At 41.5% G+C, this 17,370-nt stretch overlaps 1 protein-coding gene across 1 annotated transcript; it reads left to right on the forward strand.

The window, feature by feature from the left end:
- The first annotated feature begins 1,721 nt into the window (after positions 1–1,721).
- Positions 1,722–16,229, forward strand: TMEM38B (transmembrane protein 38B). The gene is made up of 6 exons (XM_030969140.1): positions 1,722–1,902; positions 6,211–6,367; positions 8,923–9,107; positions 9,892–9,979; positions 11,990–12,107; positions 13,948–16,229. Exons 1-6 carry the CDS (start codon positions 1,797–1,799, stop codon positions 14,152–14,154), a joined length of 861 nt encoding a protein of 286 aa, XP_030825000.1. The 5' UTR covers positions 1,722–1,796; the 3' UTR covers positions 14,155–16,229.
- Positions 16,230–17,370: the final 1,141 nt, after the last annotated feature.

The following is a 17,370-nucleotide window of genomic DNA, read 5'->3' on the forward strand; positions in this document are numbered from 1 at the left end:
GCCTTGCTCAGTCAGGATGATGCCATCAGGATTAAGAGGAAAAAGCTGACACTGACCAGACAGAATCCTGTGCTTGAATGGAATTTATCCATCATGTATGAGGTGTATGAATATGCAACAGGTTATTGTTTTAAGGGTTAATCCTCTGTTAACAGGTGTCCTTTTTCGGGCTTATGCTGCCCAGAAAAAGGTACCTGGGCATCCATAACTCTTTGTTTCTATTGTCTCATATTGTCCTAATTCAAACTGTCCAAATTATTATTACTCTAATTATATTGCTATTTTAATAACCATTTTATTATCATTAAACTTTTTAAAATTTTAAAAATAAGTGATTGGCGTTTTTCACAGCTTCATACTGAAAGAGAATAGATCTACATAAGATATGAGGAAGAAATTCTTCCTTGTGAGGGTGGTGAGACCTGGCACAGGGTGTCCAGAGAAGCTGTGGCTGCCCCATCCCTGGAAGAGTCCAAGGCCAGGCTGGATGGAGCTTGGAGAAACCTGGGATTGTGGAAGGTATTCCTGCCCATGAATGAGTTTTTAAGATCCTGTCTGAGAAGAACAGTGGATTTGTCTTTACAAACAAGCTGTGGGTCTGCTGGCGGATAAAATTAGCACTGGGAGGTAAAAGAAACAATGAGAAGGATTCCACTGATTGATGAATGGAAAAAGATATTTGCTTTTACAAATAAACTTCAGGTTTGTTGATAAATTAAATTAGACATTGAAAGACCAAACAAACAATGGAGAAGAAAAACCCCTAAATTCCATAAGAATTAAAAATTAAAAGGGAGGGTTATACATTAGAGACAAATCTTTGGTATCAGGTACTCGGGGAGTCTGTACCTCTCAAGTACCTCAGCCAATGGGGAAAGAGAGAAGGGAAATGTGGCCCGGGAAATTGGGATAAAAAGGGAGGCTGCGTCCTCCAGAAATGTGAGAGATCCCAGGGAATGCCCCGTGGCCTCTCCCTTTATTTGAATGAAGTAAAAGGACTCCTCCATCTCCTTTTTGGACATAAACCTCCGGTGTCTGTGGATTAATTTTCCTAACACCTCCAACCCCCAACCACCCTGATTACATGAATTTCCTTCAGATCCTCCAAGTCTGGTGAACAAAGAAAAAGCAAATGTCATGTATATTGGAGTTAGCAGATCTTCGAAAATGTTTTGCTTGGGCAGTTCACAAGCTTTGCTGAAAATCCTGTGGGATTGGTGCAACACTAGATACAGAACTTCAAGAAGGCAAAGTTAGCCCTCACTATTAAAATGGATATAAAGGTGCATTAAAGCATTTCTGCTGAGCTCTGGCAGCATCTGGTGTACATTAACACCCTCAGTAACTATTTAATAGACAGCATCAACCTAGGAAAGACCACATGTGGAAGCGACTGTACACGCGGCTAATGCTAAGTATTGTTGATGAGCTTCAGAAATATTCAACAGGAAAGAAGAGAAAAAATAATGTATATGGGTAAGTGTAGCGAAGTGCGCAGGGAAGCAACACAAACGCAACAGGGGCTCTGAGGGAGGCCACAACCGACCTCAAACCGTGCATGGAGCACGACTATTAGCATTCTGACGAAAAAAAGGCAAACAAAAGGCAGCGCAGCCGCCTCCGACAGCGGAGCCGCAGGACCGAGAGAGCGACAGCCCCGTGAGGCGCCGTGCCCGCCCCGCCCCGCCCCGCCCCGCCTCGCCTCGCCCCGCGCTGACGGCGGCCGGCAGCGGCCAAGCCGCGTCCTCAGGGCTCTCCCGTCCCGGGCAGCCGCTCCGGGAGTTCCGTGCCCGGCTATGGAGCTGTGGCAGGTGCCGCTGAGCTTCTCCCGCCTCCGCATGTTCCCTTTCTTCGACCTGGCGCATTATGTCGCCTCCGTCCTGGCGCTGAAGGAGCAGCGGGGTGAGCGGGGCGAGACGGGACGGGGCGGACACCCCGCACACCCATGCGGATCCCGGTGTTTCTCCCATGTGTCCTGGGGGGTGCCCAGCCCCGGCAGGGTGAGGATGGGGCTCCGAGGGGAGCCGCCGTCCCGGTTACCCTGTGGCCGTGCAAATGGGATTGTCTGCCGCCTGCATTAGCCCGTCTGTCCATAAGCGTTGTCTCGCTGCCCGCAAAAGACACCCAGCCAAAGCTTTTCTCGCTTTCCAGAAGTTAAGAGGCGCTGGCGAAATCAGCCAAGAGTTTTGTTGGAAAGCTTTTGGTTTTTTTGTACAGTTATTTGTTTGTTTGTTTGTTTCGGTTTTGAAGTCTCAGGAGTAAAAGGTCTGAGGCCCCTCGTAGTTGGGTTTATGCAGAGAATGTGTGTGTAACACAGGCCAGTATCTCTGTGCCCAGAATTGCATCTGAGAGGAGAGATTAGCTAGACTTTACATCTTTCACACGCCCTGTTTGTGCAGGGGGGTGTTAAGGCCTTTTCTGCCTTGTAGGAAACAGCTCATGGGTCGGTCCTGTGCCAGTGGCTTGTCAGCATTGTACCCCGTGGATTGTAAAGTGAATTTAGCAAAGCTTTCCACTTCCACTAACACGGTTTTGTGTGAGAGCACATCACGGCGCTTCAGTCTGCATGCTCTCTTCCAGAAAATCATCTACACTGCGGCTGTTAACCCCAATTTATTTATTTATTTATTTTTTGTCACCAATGTAGACGCTGGCCTTGTTTCAGTGTTTAGAATTAAGCTACTTGTGGTGTGGGTTTAGACATGTTTACTATAAATGTGCATCCCAGGTGATAACTGTGTAGGAAACTGAGCAAATTTGGGAGCTGCTGCTTGCCTCAGATTTCTAGGGCTCTGCACTGTTTGTTTAGTGAGAGCTTGTTCTTTGGTCCCTTCCTAAGTGTTCCAAGGTGAATTTTGACCATCTGCTGAGGAAATGCACTTAACAGACTGTGAAGACTGGTGTAAACTGCTTATGCATTCTAGAATCTTCACCAACCTTTGTTAATGCTGCTAAAATTTTTGACAGGTGCTGGGCTGTGCCATTGTGTAATTTGTCGGTTCCATTTAGAAAGGGACTTTCTGACATCATGCAATACTTTTAAACTTTCCTCTGGAATGGGCACACCTAAAGATGAGGATGAGAGGCCTCTGTGCCTAGTTTTAGTGAGACAACCCTTATGGAAAGAAAATTGCTATCAGAAGTCTGGTCAGATCCATGCTCCTGTTTTTTTTTTTTTTTCTTCTTGGTTTAATAGCTGGTAGTTCAGAACTCCTGAGTATTTTCTAATAGTTGGAATTAATAACTGTATTCCCGGTGACTGCCTGCTGGCCTGTTTCTCACTTCCCAAGTGGTTTGAACTGAGTATTAAATCATAACTGAAATAGCAGTTATTATGAATACTCAGTATGGATATGTTATTGTCGATTAATGCTGTCTGGGCTTTATGTTCCTTTTGGAAACTTACAACAGTAGCTATATTTGACAGGGAAATTATGGGATAGCCTTGAGTGCCTGGTGGTGTAAGAAGTATGTGGTCAAGTTACAGCCACATTTATTTTATCCCAGATTACTGTCTCATTGAAATACCAACCCACCCCCACTGCTTAAAATCAGATTCAGTGTGGGCATTTGGATCATGGATGGCTGCACACTAACTGGGACTTTCCCAATGCTCCTAGCCAGGCTTTCCTGCTCACTTGTGACTGGCAAACTACAGCAGTGACAACCAACTTGTCGCTTTCTGCGTGTTTTAAAAGGAGAGTTCTTGATTAGTGCTTTGAGGACGGCTTAGGATTTGCTTGCTTGTAACTCCAGCCAGTTGTAGAACTGGCAATTTGCTTTCTTTGGGGTGGAGGGACAGCAAAAGGTGTTGGTGGTTGAGGATGTGTCATATTTGGTTTGTTCCTGACATTTTTCTGTGATGTGTTTGAGGTGATTTGAAGAGAAATAATTTCTCTTCAGCATAGTTTTGCTCTGTTAAGTCTGACTCTATAAATCCTTTATCTTAACTAAGGATATTCTATGTCGTTGAACAGGGTACTAGACAAAATATGTACAAATCCTCCTGGTGTGCTCACTAGGTATGTGTGTAGTGTGCATTATTGCCTATTTGGAACATGCAGAAAAGCTTAAAGCAGATATAATCCTATTGACAGAAATAGTTAGTTGGTAAGGGTTTGTTTTGTTTGTTTGTTAGTGTATTTTTATGTGTTTTGGATTTTTTTGTTTTGTTTGGGTTTTTTGGGGGTTTTTCCCTTGGTTTTGTTTGTTTTTTAATATTACTATTGTTCAGGAGCAATTCTTAAAACCATATTCAAAATTAGTCCTTGTGTTTTGAAACTTTTCCTTAACTTTCTGAAGTGTACATCTGCGGGGCTGGTGGCCTTCTGGCAGATTCACCATTGCATGGTTGTGTGATGCCTCATTAATTTTAGAGGATGCATCGGAGGACAAAGATAAATGACCACTTTGTATAAAAACATGTGACCTACTTAAAACTGAATTTGTCTTCTGAAAGGCTACACCCTAGTAATAATTCAAGTGGCAATGCCCAAGATGATCTTTAAATTAGTATCAACTTTTTTGCCTCATTGTCTTCTGTATTGTGTATATTCCTTGTTAGAAAGCAAGGATATATATATCCTTGTTAAAAACTGGCATTTGAGCCATTTCTAGTGCTGACCAACAGAAAAATCTTGAAGTGCAATAGAGGTTCCAGTTTCCTGACCTTTCACTTGTAAAATGAAGAAATTTACCTGCATTGTTGGGGAGCTTACTGGTAGAGGGCAATCTGTATGTGCCCTCAGAACTGAAAACCACTTGCTGCTAGTTGTGGGTCAGAGGGAGTGTGGAGAAGCTGGTGATTATTGGAAGGCAGGAGAATGGATCTGAAGAGAGAACAGATACTTAATTTTAAACCTACTCCAAAAGTAATAAACACAAGCCATTAATAATTTGCAGGTGTCTTAACTTGGAGCACCAGGTACTGCAGTTTGAAAAATAAATTGCAAAAGAGTTAAAAATAAAAGAGATGTTATTTTGTATTCAAGTGTTCTGCAATGCTGAGGAGTGCTCATTCTTATAAATTGGCTGTTTTATGGGCATTTAGATAGTGCTGCTGTACTTGATAGCTATGCCAGCACCAAAACTGGAACACTAAAACTGAAACTTGTTAATGCATTGAATGAATTGAGAGTGCTGTATGCTTTTTTAAATGTTTGAACCTCTCATCTTCGGTAGAAGCTTCTTTTCCCACAGAAATGCCTGATAAACCAAAGCTTCTACACTGAATTGGGAACAGACGTCAAATTTCATTTTGGGGCGGACAGTAGTGCTTTTGTGAACTTCAGCCTTTGGACTATGGAAAATTAAACTTGTTCAGGCAAATAGCTCAGAACCAACTGTAAAGGGGAAGCTTTGGCAACACTGAACTTTTAAAGTGGAAGGAAATAGTCAAAACAACCACTTGAGCATACTTCTAGCTTTGGTAAAATGTTGTTTTCCTCTGAAAATGGTTAATACTTCCCATTACCTCCAGTATAATCTTTGAATCTTATGTACTCTTTTTGGCATAGTTAACTTGCACTTTAAAATGAGAGTTCATTTTAAAGATGATTAAATAAACCAAACTGTCAACCTTTTAATAATGAGGGAAATTTACATTTATTATTATAGTTCAAGTAACCTTTTTCCCTGCCCCCCTTCAAGAGTGCAGGTGAAAACGATTTGATAATTATCTTGGATGCAGTTTTCATTTTGGCCACCAATCACAGCAGGATATTATGAGAAAAGAAGGGAAAACAGTTGCCTTGAATTCTTGGAACACTCAAAAGCAGAAATGGAATTCCTAGAATAACCCTCCAAATGTCAGCAATCCTGTTTAGATTAGCCATTTAGGTGTTTTTAATACAAATTTCAAAGCAAATGTGTCCCTGTGTCAGGCTGTTAAAAACAAGACCTCGCTGCTATGCTCTGAAAGCTTTTTCCTCTTGGTACCTAGGTGCAGCAAACTAATGCACAAAAGATATTCAGAGAACACTTTTTGTCAGCCTTTCACTTCTGTTTAGGAGTTTAAGTTAAAGTCACCTTACCCTGAGGTTTGTATTTCTGGAAAATTTTCCTGTGAGAGCCTGCTGATTGCTGGAGGATTTTTCATTACCTGAAGGAACTAAATTGAAAAATACTGACCTTTAAAACATGATGTTATTCTCCAGTTTTCATTTCTGTTTATGCAGAATGTTATATGGTTGGTTGTTTTTTTTTTCCCAGGAGTTGTGGAAGTGTCGGTCCGAAGTCCCTTGGCCTGCTGGTTTAGTGCAATGCTTTATTGCTTTGGGGGCTCAGTTTTGTCCTCCTTGATGCTTGGTGAACCTCCAGTAGCATTTCTGGGAAAGACCATAAATATTCTACTGGCATCCTCAGTCTGGTAAGCAGTCACAGTTGGGTAAGATGAGTGATACTGGCTCTAAGGAAGCTATATGCTGTAAACTGATACTGTACCATCAAGGTTCCATGTAAATTAGAATTTTTACTTAAAAGTGTTGTGGATTTGGATGCTATCTCTTCATCCAGTGTCACAGCAGCTATGATCCTGTTCTCTGGAAACAGAGAGCAACTCTTACACCTTGTTGTGTAACCAAATGCTCTGTTGCTAGATTAGACTTGCCTTAGGTTTTTTTTAGTATTCCTGGTCAAACAGCTATGAATATTACTTTTTAATAAAGTTATTCAGTTGCTGATTTACTGAATATAGGTATGTCATAAATGCAGTCAAGTTTCGAAAAAGTAGTATTGAAGATCAGAACCTGGCTGATGTAAAAATTTTGGCTTTTTCTGTAACTGAGGTTCCAAGACACATCTTTCCTCCAGTTCCTACTACCAGACACATTTTTTTTTCTGTATTTTCTTCCATCCCAGATGGGCAGGTGTTGTGGTGTAGCTAGCTGAATTATATGATTGAATCAAGTATTAGGCATTTTGGCCTGCTTTGGAGTTAAAAAAAACATTCTGGAGTTATTTTCATATAAATGTGGTCTTCCAGTGGAGATCATTTGTTCCAGAAAGTGATCTTTGAAGGAAACTTCAAACTTAACAAAAGTTATGAGCAGCTGTGGGGTTTTGAATTTAGAAATCTCAATCTATATTTGGGTAGTCTGGCCTGCTTAAAATCCTTTACTTCCACTTGCCCCATAAGTTTTACAATTGCAAATTCATTAAAATGAAAGCGAGTGTTTCTATCTGTCTGGGTATATGTATTAGTTTTATGGTCTTTGTGTTGCAGTAGAAGATGACATTTAATTTGGTGAAATTAATAATATGTATTATTAGTGAATTATTAACAGAACATGCCTGTGGTTGTGTCAGTCTGATGTGGGCAGACTGACTGCTAGTTTCATCAAGTGACATGAGCTAGGAGTACACTTGAAGAGAACAGGATTTCTGTGTAACTCACCGTGGTCAAATGTGATTTGCTGTGCACAAATTAAAGGAGGTTTTAGTGAGGAGCTGTGAACGTTACAAAACGTTTTAAGCTTCCAGCTTTACAAAGTCCCCTCTTCCTGAGTGTAATGACCTTAATTCCTGATCCCAGATCGTGCACAATGGAATTCCTCAAGCCACACTCGGGACTGGAAAGTGAGTGGAGTCGTGCTGGGCTTGAGGAATGCTCCTGAATAGTCTGTAGGACAGCGGCATCTACTGTTAGCAGAGATTACAGGCAGGAATGCCGTGGTGGGCCTTCAGGGCCAGCCTCAGTCCTGTCACCAGTGCTTCAGGGTCCTAAACCCACATTCTGCACATATAAATTAATTCTGGTGTGAGTTGTCTAGGGAGTGGGTGGCTTAAATGGCTTTTTGCAGTAGCCTGTAAAATACATCCTCCCTCTGCGTTTTTGGCTTCATATCAGCTGAAGCCTGGTTGCATACAGAGGCATCTTTACAATATCTTTATCTTTACAATAAGAGATAAAGGGAAGGGCCTCAGAAATTCTTGGTAGGCAGGATCAAGATCAAAAACCTTAATGCAAGGGGCAGTGTCTTTCATTTTTTTAAGAAAACAAAATTTATCCTTCTTTTTAAATGCTTTCTCTGCTCTTATGCAATTATTACTCTTACTCCTGTACTGAAATAATCTACTTAAGATAACTTAATCAAGATACTTAATCTTGACTGGGTTTTTGTGAATGTCTCAGTAAGAACTGAATTTTATTTATTATTGAAGACATATAATAAAACACTACATAATCTAATATTTTAGAATTTACTGTCACTTAGGATTTAACTCTTAGCCATCTTGGTTTTAAAAGCAAGTTGATCAAAGATATTTTGTGTAGTCTTCTTTCAATGCTTTGAATAAAGAAATGTGCTTGTAACTGGCAAGCTGGAAAAGCTAGAATTGGTGAATATTAAGATGTTAAATATGTTTAAAAAGAGCCATGCATTTCATGTAGTATGACATTAACTAGTGGAGGCATTCTTGCTGAAGTTATATAATTCCAGGTACCTACAGTCTGGAAACACAGAGTCAGCATTTAATTTACCACCCTGTTGTAATCCTATTAAAAAAAAATCCCAAACAAAAAACCAAAACAAAACAACCCCCCTGTACCAATCTAAACAAAACATAACTCACAAGATAAACTCAAACCACACAAAGTCAATCAGATACCACTTTAATGACTTGAATTATAAAAATGTGATATATAAGGTGTAGAACAATTGGAAAAATGTAAAGCTGTTTCACATGGACTTCAACAGATTCGTCTCTAGGACAGTGAGGCAGTACTGTTTGGTTTTGGTGCAAAAGCTCAGTTGTGCTCAAAAGCTTTTCAAATTTGTGCCAAGATGTGTGCCACGAGACTTTGAGCTGTCAGTAGTATATCAGACATTGCTAGTCATATTCCAAAAATATCTTTAAAGATTATGAAAAGATAATTCCTTAGCAAAAGTGTGGCTAATGTTTTTTTTTCCTGATGATTTTCAGGTATCTAGTGTTTTACTGTCCAGAAGACATATTCTGCCGCTGCTTTTCCTTTCTGCCTCTTCGTCTTCTGGTGGCAGGAATGAAAGAAGTGACAAGGACTTGGAAGATCACAGATGGCATTGCACATGCAGAAAATGTCTACAAAGATGCCTGTCTTATCATGGTGGCTGTGGGCTGGGCCAGAGGTAACATGCACACAGCATCTTGTTCTGAGGATTTGGGCTTTTTTGGGGTGATGTTTAAATGTCTAGCCCCTACAGCAGAGCTGTAGCACCATCCTTGCTGTGCTGGGATGGTAGTCCTGATGCAGTCTGATGTCCCCTGAAGGAAAAAGCCTCTGCTGCAGATTTTCTGCCTGAATTAAGGGTGACATTGAAGGACTTGGAGGGGTGTTCCCTTCAGAAGGTCTTACAAGAGCTTGCAGGATGGGCGGTTGATGACAATAAAGAAGTAAATCTTCTGTGTAGCTGTTGCTGATCTTTCCAACAACATTATTGCCTTGCATGAGGCTGAAGAAGAGAACTGGGTACGTTAGGTTTTTGGGTTATAACTTGATTTTAAACATGGGGATGACCCTTGTTGCCTACCTGCCATTTGGAATTCTGAAAGCTACCTTCCTGATAGCTGTATTTGCAGCCGCACCATCAGGGACACTTCAGAAAGGAGTTGTGCAGCTCTTGTTCCTGCTTGATTCTGTGCTGCTGTGGAAAGCAGCACGTGTGAATGTGATGACTGCATCAGTTCAGATGCTGTCACTTAGAGGCAGACCTGAGCTTCTTGCTGAGTATCTCAACCTCTGAGTTCTCGTGGCTGTTGTTTGTCTTGTTTGCATGAGAGGTTGGATTAAGTCTTTTTGAGTCTGGGCTTTGGTGCCACATTTAGCACATGGTGTCATGAGTTTTTCTGAGAGCAATGGCATAATAGTGGTAGCATTCGGTGGAAACTTGCCATAAATCTCTGCAATTTCAGGTGCTGGTGGTGGCTTAATTTCCAACTTCGAGCAGCTGGTGAGAGGAGTGTGGAAACCTGAAACCAATGAGCTCCTGCAGATGTCCTAGTAAGTTTTTTATTAAAAACTGCAACAAGTTAGCTGTTGTTATGCTGGCTCCTGGTGTGGATGCTTACTTTCAGTGGTTGAAGCCAAAAAAACAAAACAAAAACCAAACCATTAGGACATATTTGTACTCTGTTTTGGTGTATATCCTTTGAAAGATGGGACAATGAACTTTGGGACTTCTGGTGATGTTTTAATCATTTTATGTTCACAGCCCAAGAGCTGCAAATGGGAAGAGAAGTCAACAAAACTTGTCAGAAAGTAGTAAAGATCTAGTGGGGAGTTGCTAGAAAGCAGTGTTGGCTCAGTTTGTCTTACAGGGACATGGTCTTCTGTCCAAAATGAAAGCACAGTGGTTCTAGAAATACACAAGTGAATTTTGGTTTATGTTCTGAGCATCACTAAGATGGCTTCCTTTGAACACTGTCACTCTTACTTTTGCTGCCAGTGCTATTTTCCTCCAAAGACATCAATTATTTGAGAAAGTACAAATTGGTTATTCAGTATAGCAGAAATGACCTGCAAGATGGGAAAAGTTACTTCTCTTGCAGGAGCAAAGAATGAGGAATATTACATGCCTTCTGGTTTTCTCTGTAAAATGAGAATTGAAACAGGCTGGAAAGCCGCAAGCTATTATTGTAAGTCAAGATAAGGTCACTGTGATAATTTCCTAAAATTCTTTTGATCTTTCCCAGGTTACAGTCAGGTCTTTAAAAATAATAATTTTATTTTTTTAAAAAGCTATCTTGCTTTTCAGCAGCCACTCCTAGACACAGAATAACAGGAGATACATTTGTAGCCTTCTCTTTGGCAATATTTCAACTTTTTGTGCATTGTGTTAGTTGTTGGCTTTTTCTGAAATTCTAAGTATTTAGAATTTCTCTTTCTCTTGTCAGTGCCTAAATGGCAGTCTTGAAAGTAAACTTCCAGAAGAAAAGGTGACTGTCATAAATAGCACTGTACACACAAATAAAACTGTCTTTACAGGTGCAACACCAGAACAATGCTTACTGATTGGCATCACTTGCATATATTCTCCTTCCCCACTGTGGGTATGGCTCAAAGTAACTCAAAAAAGATTTTATAAGTTTTGTTTATGTATAAGTCTAAAGACCATTAAATTGAGCTAACTTACAGAGTTAAAAACATCAAACATCTTGCAAATGGATAAGATGCCTGTGTACACAGGGTTTTTTGGGCTTCTTGAGCAGGAATTTGATGTAGTTTTTTTGTTCCTGAATAGACAGTGAAGAACAGATCCACAATAGATGCTCTGTGATAACAGGAATGTCACCTGTACATGTCACATACAGACTAAGAAATCCACAGAATTCTGGATAACTGACCAAAGAGCTCTTGCTTTCCAGCTGCATACCTGGGAAGAGATTTAGTACCACAACAAAGATGTCTTTAAACTGGAAATAGAGTGGAAATCTTTGTATGTCTCAGGTCAGCACAGCTGTGTTGGCAAAACCTGGTAATACAGACCTGGCTTCAGTCAGGCTTAAGCTGATACAGCCCCAGAGCTGCTGGAGTGTTACACTGGACCAAGACTTGGACTATGTTACTCTTCAACACCTTAAGCAACTCCTTGGAGTAACTAACTCCTGGAGTATGGTAAAGGAACCTGTTTTTATGTCTAGTCCAAGTAGTGTGAGCTCTGTAATGTAACTCTTCAAGAAGATATATTGGGAGAGGAAGAGAATCAAGCTGACATATGAAGTCTGAATAGGAGCGTTGATTTGAGGAGTATTTGTCAAGTAGGGGTTTTCTGGGTGTCTGAAGTAGTGCTGGACTTGATGCTTTATGGACAGAAAGTGTAGTAATATTATATAAAGTGAAAATCTTAATTTAGTTATAGCTGGATTTTGGATCTTACCACTGTTACCACAAGTTTTCATTAGTTCTATTCTGAAATAATTATTTTGCACACTTAAGAACATGTATTGCTTTCCAGGCAGCTTCCACTGTAGAGCAGAGAAGAGAAATTAACATTCTTTGTTTGATTTCTAGCCCTGTGAAGGTAACTTTGATAGGAGCAGTTCTTTTCACCCTGCAACACAGACAGTACTTGCCAATAGCAAAACACAACCTTGTGTTTTTATACACCATCTTTCTTGTTGTCTTCAAGGTAAGAATTTGAAAGTTGCTAGTGACCAAATAACAGAAGATATTTTATTTAATTGTTGAAATGCATGCTGCTTTATGGGAAAGCCAGCTCCTGCTGAAGATAGGTATTTAGTGTTCTGTACCTGAGCAGAATGGAAGACCTGTTCTGTTACTGATTCTGTTCAATGTATGGAGGCGACAGGGAGGAAAAGAAAAAAATCAGGAATTTTGGCACTCAGTATTTGATGTTCCAGGCTTGTATGTCTCTAATCTCAGTCTTTTGTGTGTGCCTGTGCAGTCGTCAGTGGGTCTGTAAAACAAACTAGCTGGATTCTCATTTGATTTAAAATGTTCACAAAATAAGTGTTTGGGTGGGAAGGGAAAGCGTACCAAAACTACTTTGAAGTAGCTGTGACTATTTTGTAATAAAATAGACACTACTTCTCTATTGAAGTCTTCAGTCCCTCCAGTCTTGTTAATTTCCAGGAGGATGCCTTTCTTCTGGATTACTAGTTTATAAGAAAACATAATCTGTGTTGGCAGATATCTGGCAATTTTAACAGCTTCAGAGCTGGTGTTGAACAGACCAGAGAATGTGTGGAAGTGTGGTTTCCAGTCTCCTTTCTGGGAAGGAGCTGACAAGTTTAATTCTGCAGAAGTTAGCTGTGGGGGAGCCAAGACTTGAGGCTTATGTCCTTGATTTTCCATCTGAAATGATAAAGACATTGTTGAACTGTGGATGCTGGGAATGAAGAAGGAAAGGAATGTTATTCAGGAAGTGAGAAATTGCAGGTGTCCACAGGAGCTGGCTGTCCAGCTGCGCTGGAGTAACTAAATCCTTACACTGATGGTCGTACTGACAGTCCGGAACTCGCACGCACTTAGCAAATAAACTAATAAAGCAACAGTGTATCTGGTATAGTCTTTTAATAAGGTCTCCCGGAAACTTGTCGGGGCTCTGAAACCTGTAGAAACTGTTGCAAAATAAACTTGTCCAGTACCCGGATCTGAAATCCAGGTTTTTCAAGCCTGATTCCAAGTTACGTGTCCTAAGGGGTGCCCACCTAAATCTCTGAACTTTATGGGATTAATATGGCTGTCGGGAATTCTAATTAAAGTCCGGTTATGAACCTATACATTCAAAATGGAATTACACATCCCATTCTTCCAATTTAAGTGGAAGGAAGCCACTCAGTTTAGTTTTTCAGTTTGAACAAGGCACAAAACTTACACATAAAAGTTGGTCTTCACCTTAAATGTATGGCATTAAATACAATTTACTCTCAGGATGATTAATCTTACAGAGGTTTTTTTGTGCAAGTTTTTTGTGTATAGCTGATAGAAACATAGAGTCATACAATGTTAAGGGCTGGAGGGGACCCCAGAGATCATCCAGTTCCATCCCCCTACCATGGGCAGAGACATCTTCTACAAAGCCAGGCTTGTCAAGTCTTCATCCAACCTGGTCCTGAACATTACCAGGGTTGGGGTATCAGCAACATCTCAGGGCAACCTGTATCTCACCACCCTCACTGTAAAAAATTTCTTCCTAGAATCCAGCTTAAGTTTCCCCTCTTTCAATCTGTACCCATTCCTCCTTGTCCTATTGCTGCAGTTCCTGAGGAAAAATCCCTCTCTGACCTCTCTGTAGATCTCCTTCATAGCTGTGTGAGGAGTGTTGGTCAGAAAGAAAAGCATTCTTTGCCCAGTTTCAGCTAAAATGAGCAGAATTCCATTGGTGATTGCACAGCCTCATCCTTGTGTAAAAAGTTAAAGACACCATACACCCCTTCAGCTTTGAACTTGTTTACCTGTGAAGCCATCACAACTTTTACTGTAACTTGATCCTTGTTCTCCTGTAGGTAAAAATGATGTTGACAAGATGTGCAACTTCTCCATTTGCTCCCATTGAGTCTGCAGTGTGCCAAATGTTTTTTGGCTCACAAAAGACACCTTCCAAAGTGAAGGGTGAAAGTGCCACATCTTCCAACGGCTCTTCAGTCTGTGACCAGCCTTCTGAGCAACATCATGAGGGTGCTAAGAAAAAACAAGCAAAGAAAACAGAATAAGTGACTTGAAATCCTTGAGATGGTCGTGAAGATGTATGTCTTCCAGATAAGGCTGGCTGAGAATTTTCTCTAAGGAAAGGAGAACAGGGCTATGTTGTGGTTTGCCTTTTTGGGATGTTTTATATAAGCTATGTGTAAGTGCACATGTTGGATTTGTGAGTTAAAACTATGAACTTTTATAGTGTTTAAAAGTTTACTAATTTTTGTACTTACGACAACTTCAGATGCTTACATGTTAAAAAGATAGTTTCAAAAATGTGACAATCATATTTTTTTTCCTACTGTATCGATTGTTTCACGTCTTCCTATCCCCCAGTTCTTATGTGTCACTTTGGTAACACTGATTTGTACTGTCAGGTGTTCACTGTAGCACGTCCCAAATAAGAAAGTAATTTAGTAAGGCTTAATCACATGGCACTGTGTAAAATCATAAAAATGTACTGATTTAATGCCTTTAACTAGAAAAGTAACTGAACTATTGTTGTAATTCACATTGCATTAGTCTAGATTTTCTTCATTTCCAAAAGTAAATATTTTTAAATATTTTTAAATATTTTAAAATGAGAGTATATTATCTCATTATAAATATTATCAGGCAATTTAAAAATCTTAATTAGCAAGTAGAAACACATCAACATTTTTGTCGTTGGCTTACTTGGACTCTTATTTGCAAGCATTTGAGATGTAGGGGTTTTTTTGCCACATTAGTGTTTTACAAGTGGTTTGTAGTTACCTTCTGGTTCATTAGGGTCTATTCTTTGTCTGATTTCTTTTTCAAGCATATTATTTCTTTTTCAATAGAAAGGACAAAAATCAAGGACATTTTTCTTTGCATATTTTCAAGGACTTATTTCTTTTCAAAGACAAACTTCATTATGAAGAGTACTGGGCAATACATTTACCTTGTTTGGTCAGCATCCTGAGCTGCAGCACAGGGATGGGAGCAGAATGTTACCCCCATAATCCACGGGGGAATGGTCAGTGAGCTGCTGGAACACCTGGACACTCCCAAGCGGTGGGATGGGATCCACCCAAGGGTGCTGAGAGCTCGCTGGGCCACTTCCAATCATTTACCAGCACTTCAGGCAAACTGGGGATGTCCCTGTTCACTGGAGGTTGGCAAATGTGACACCCATCTACAGGAATGGTCAGAAAGAGGATCCAGGGAATTACAGGCCTGTTACGTGCCCTCAGTGCCAGGGAGGCCATGGAGCAGGTCACCTTGAGTGCCACCAGCAACAGGGACAGGACAAGCAGGGCATCAGGCACAGCCAGCCTGGGTTTAGGAGAGGCAGGTCCTGCCTGACCAAGTGATCTCCTCCTCTGCCAAGGTGAGCTGCTCAGGGCTGAAGGAGAGGCTGTGGATGTGTCTGCCTGGGCTTTACAGAGCCTTTGACACCTTCTCCCACAGCATCTCCTGGAGGAACTGGCTGCTCATGGACAGGGCCCTGTGCCCTGGAGAAGGAACGGGCTGAGGGCAGGGCCAGGAGCCCTGGGACATGGCGGGACACGCGGCTGGGCTGGCACCAGGGGGGCTCCCATGGGATCAGGGCTGGGCCGGGCCTGTTTGGCATCCTCACCAAAGGGGGGATCCAGAGCTCCCTCAGGCAGTTCCTGACAGCACCAGGCTGGGTGGGATGTGGATCTGCTGGAGGGCAGGAGGGCCCCTGCAGAGGGCTCTGGACAGGCTGGATCCATGGGATGAGGGACAGCCACGGGAAGTGCTGGGTCCTGTTCTCAGGTCACAACAACCCATGGAGCTCCAGGCTGGGGGAAAGGGGCTGGAAAAGGCCCTGGGGGTGCTGTGCCAGCAGCTGGACCCAGCCCAGGGGTGCCCAGGTGGGCAAGAGGCCGATGGCCCCTGGGCTGTGCCCGTTCCTGTGCTGGCCCTGCTGAGGCCGCATCTCAAATCCTGGGGCCTGCTCTGGGCCCCTCACACAACTTGAAAAACCAACAAGTCCAGAGAAGGAAACAAAGCTGGGGAAGGGTCTGGAGCCCCAGGAGAGGCTGAAGGAGCTGGGAAGTGGCTCAGCCTGGAGAAAAGGAGGCTCGGGGGGACCTTGTGGCTCTGCGCAGCTCCTGCCAGGAGGGGACAGCTGGGTGGGTCGGGCTGTGGTCCCAGGGAACAGGGACAGGAGCAGAGGGAACGGCCTCAGGCTGGAGCAGAGGTGGGTTAATTTGGATATTAGGAAGAACTTTTTCACAGGAATGGTAAAAAGCATTGGAACAGGCTGTCCAGGGAGGTGATGGAGGTAACATCTGTGGAGGGATTTAAAAGGGCGTGTAGACGTTGCACATGGGGATATGGTTTAGTGTTGGCTTTAGCCATGCTGGGTTAATGTTTGACTTGATGATCTTAAAGGTCTGTTCCAACCTAAACCACTCTTTAATGTCAGAAGCACTGAAAGTTTTTATTAGCATTTGCTGAAATCTTGCTGCTTTCTTGCTTGTTGCGTCTTTTTTTTTACTCAAGATGTGAAGCAGTTCTAAGTGGCATACACTTCATAACTGAGAACTTTGGCATTTTAAGGATGTTACAATACATAAGAATAGAATCTTTTCAGGGGAATCTTTTCATTGATGTGCCAGTTTTTAGAATAAACCATTTTTACAAAATTAGACTATTTTCTTCAGAGAGTACCGCTTTGAAGAGCATTGTTCAGCAAAGAGGGGTTAGGTTAATCTTTGTGCAGAATGCCAAAGAGAATGTGGAGGGAGATCTGATTTGAAAAGACAAAGTTCTAGTTCCAGGTACATCTCTAAATTTAGAAAAGCTGTCACCAAAGCTGTGCTTAAAGAAAAGAAAAATAAAAGTACCAAAGAAATTTCTTGTGCCTGAGTAGTCACATTTCCATGGTGATGACCAAAAGCATTGAACTCAGTTTGAAATCCAACTTCATTGCAAATGTGCTGTACCTTGGAAGCTAAAATTACTATTTTCTTTAACACTTAAGATGAATTAAAACAAAATACCCCAAACTCTTTGGACAGATTAGCAATATTCCTTACATATTACACTGAAACTTAGTGCTCAGTTACAAATGCTTGGAGTATTCACTTGGTGTCTCATTTTTTTGTAGCTTGATATTATGGATTAACTTGAAGCTGCCAATTGACTAATTAATAATCAGCTAGTTATAGAGCAACACCAGCACATGCTGCCTGTCCATGGTTTTTTAAAGTTTTGGCTGTTTTTCTGAATAATTGTGTATTCTA

The sequence above is a fragment of the Camarhynchus parvulus genome, chromosome Z (genome assembly GCF_901933205.1).
Source record: "Camarhynchus parvulus chromosome Z, STF_HiC, whole genome shotgun sequence".
NCBI lineage: Eukaryota > Metazoa > Chordata > Aves > Passeriformes > Thraupidae > Camarhynchus > Camarhynchus parvulus.

Bases quoted from the DNA above. Each gene is read 5' to 3' on its own strand.
- TMEM38B (XM_030969140.1), top strand. From the start codon at position 1,797: ATGGAGCTGTGGCAGGTGCCGCTGAGCTTCTCCCGCCTCCGCATGTTC. The intron at 1,903-6,210 runs GTGAGCGGGGCG...TTTTTTTCCCAG, and splicing joins GGCGCTGAAGGAGCAGCGGG to GAGTTGTGGAAGTGTCGGTC. The intron at 9,980-11,989 runs GTAAGTTTTTTA...TTTGATTTCTAG, and splicing joins GAGCTCCTGCAGATGTCCTA to CCCTGTGAAGGTAACTTTGA.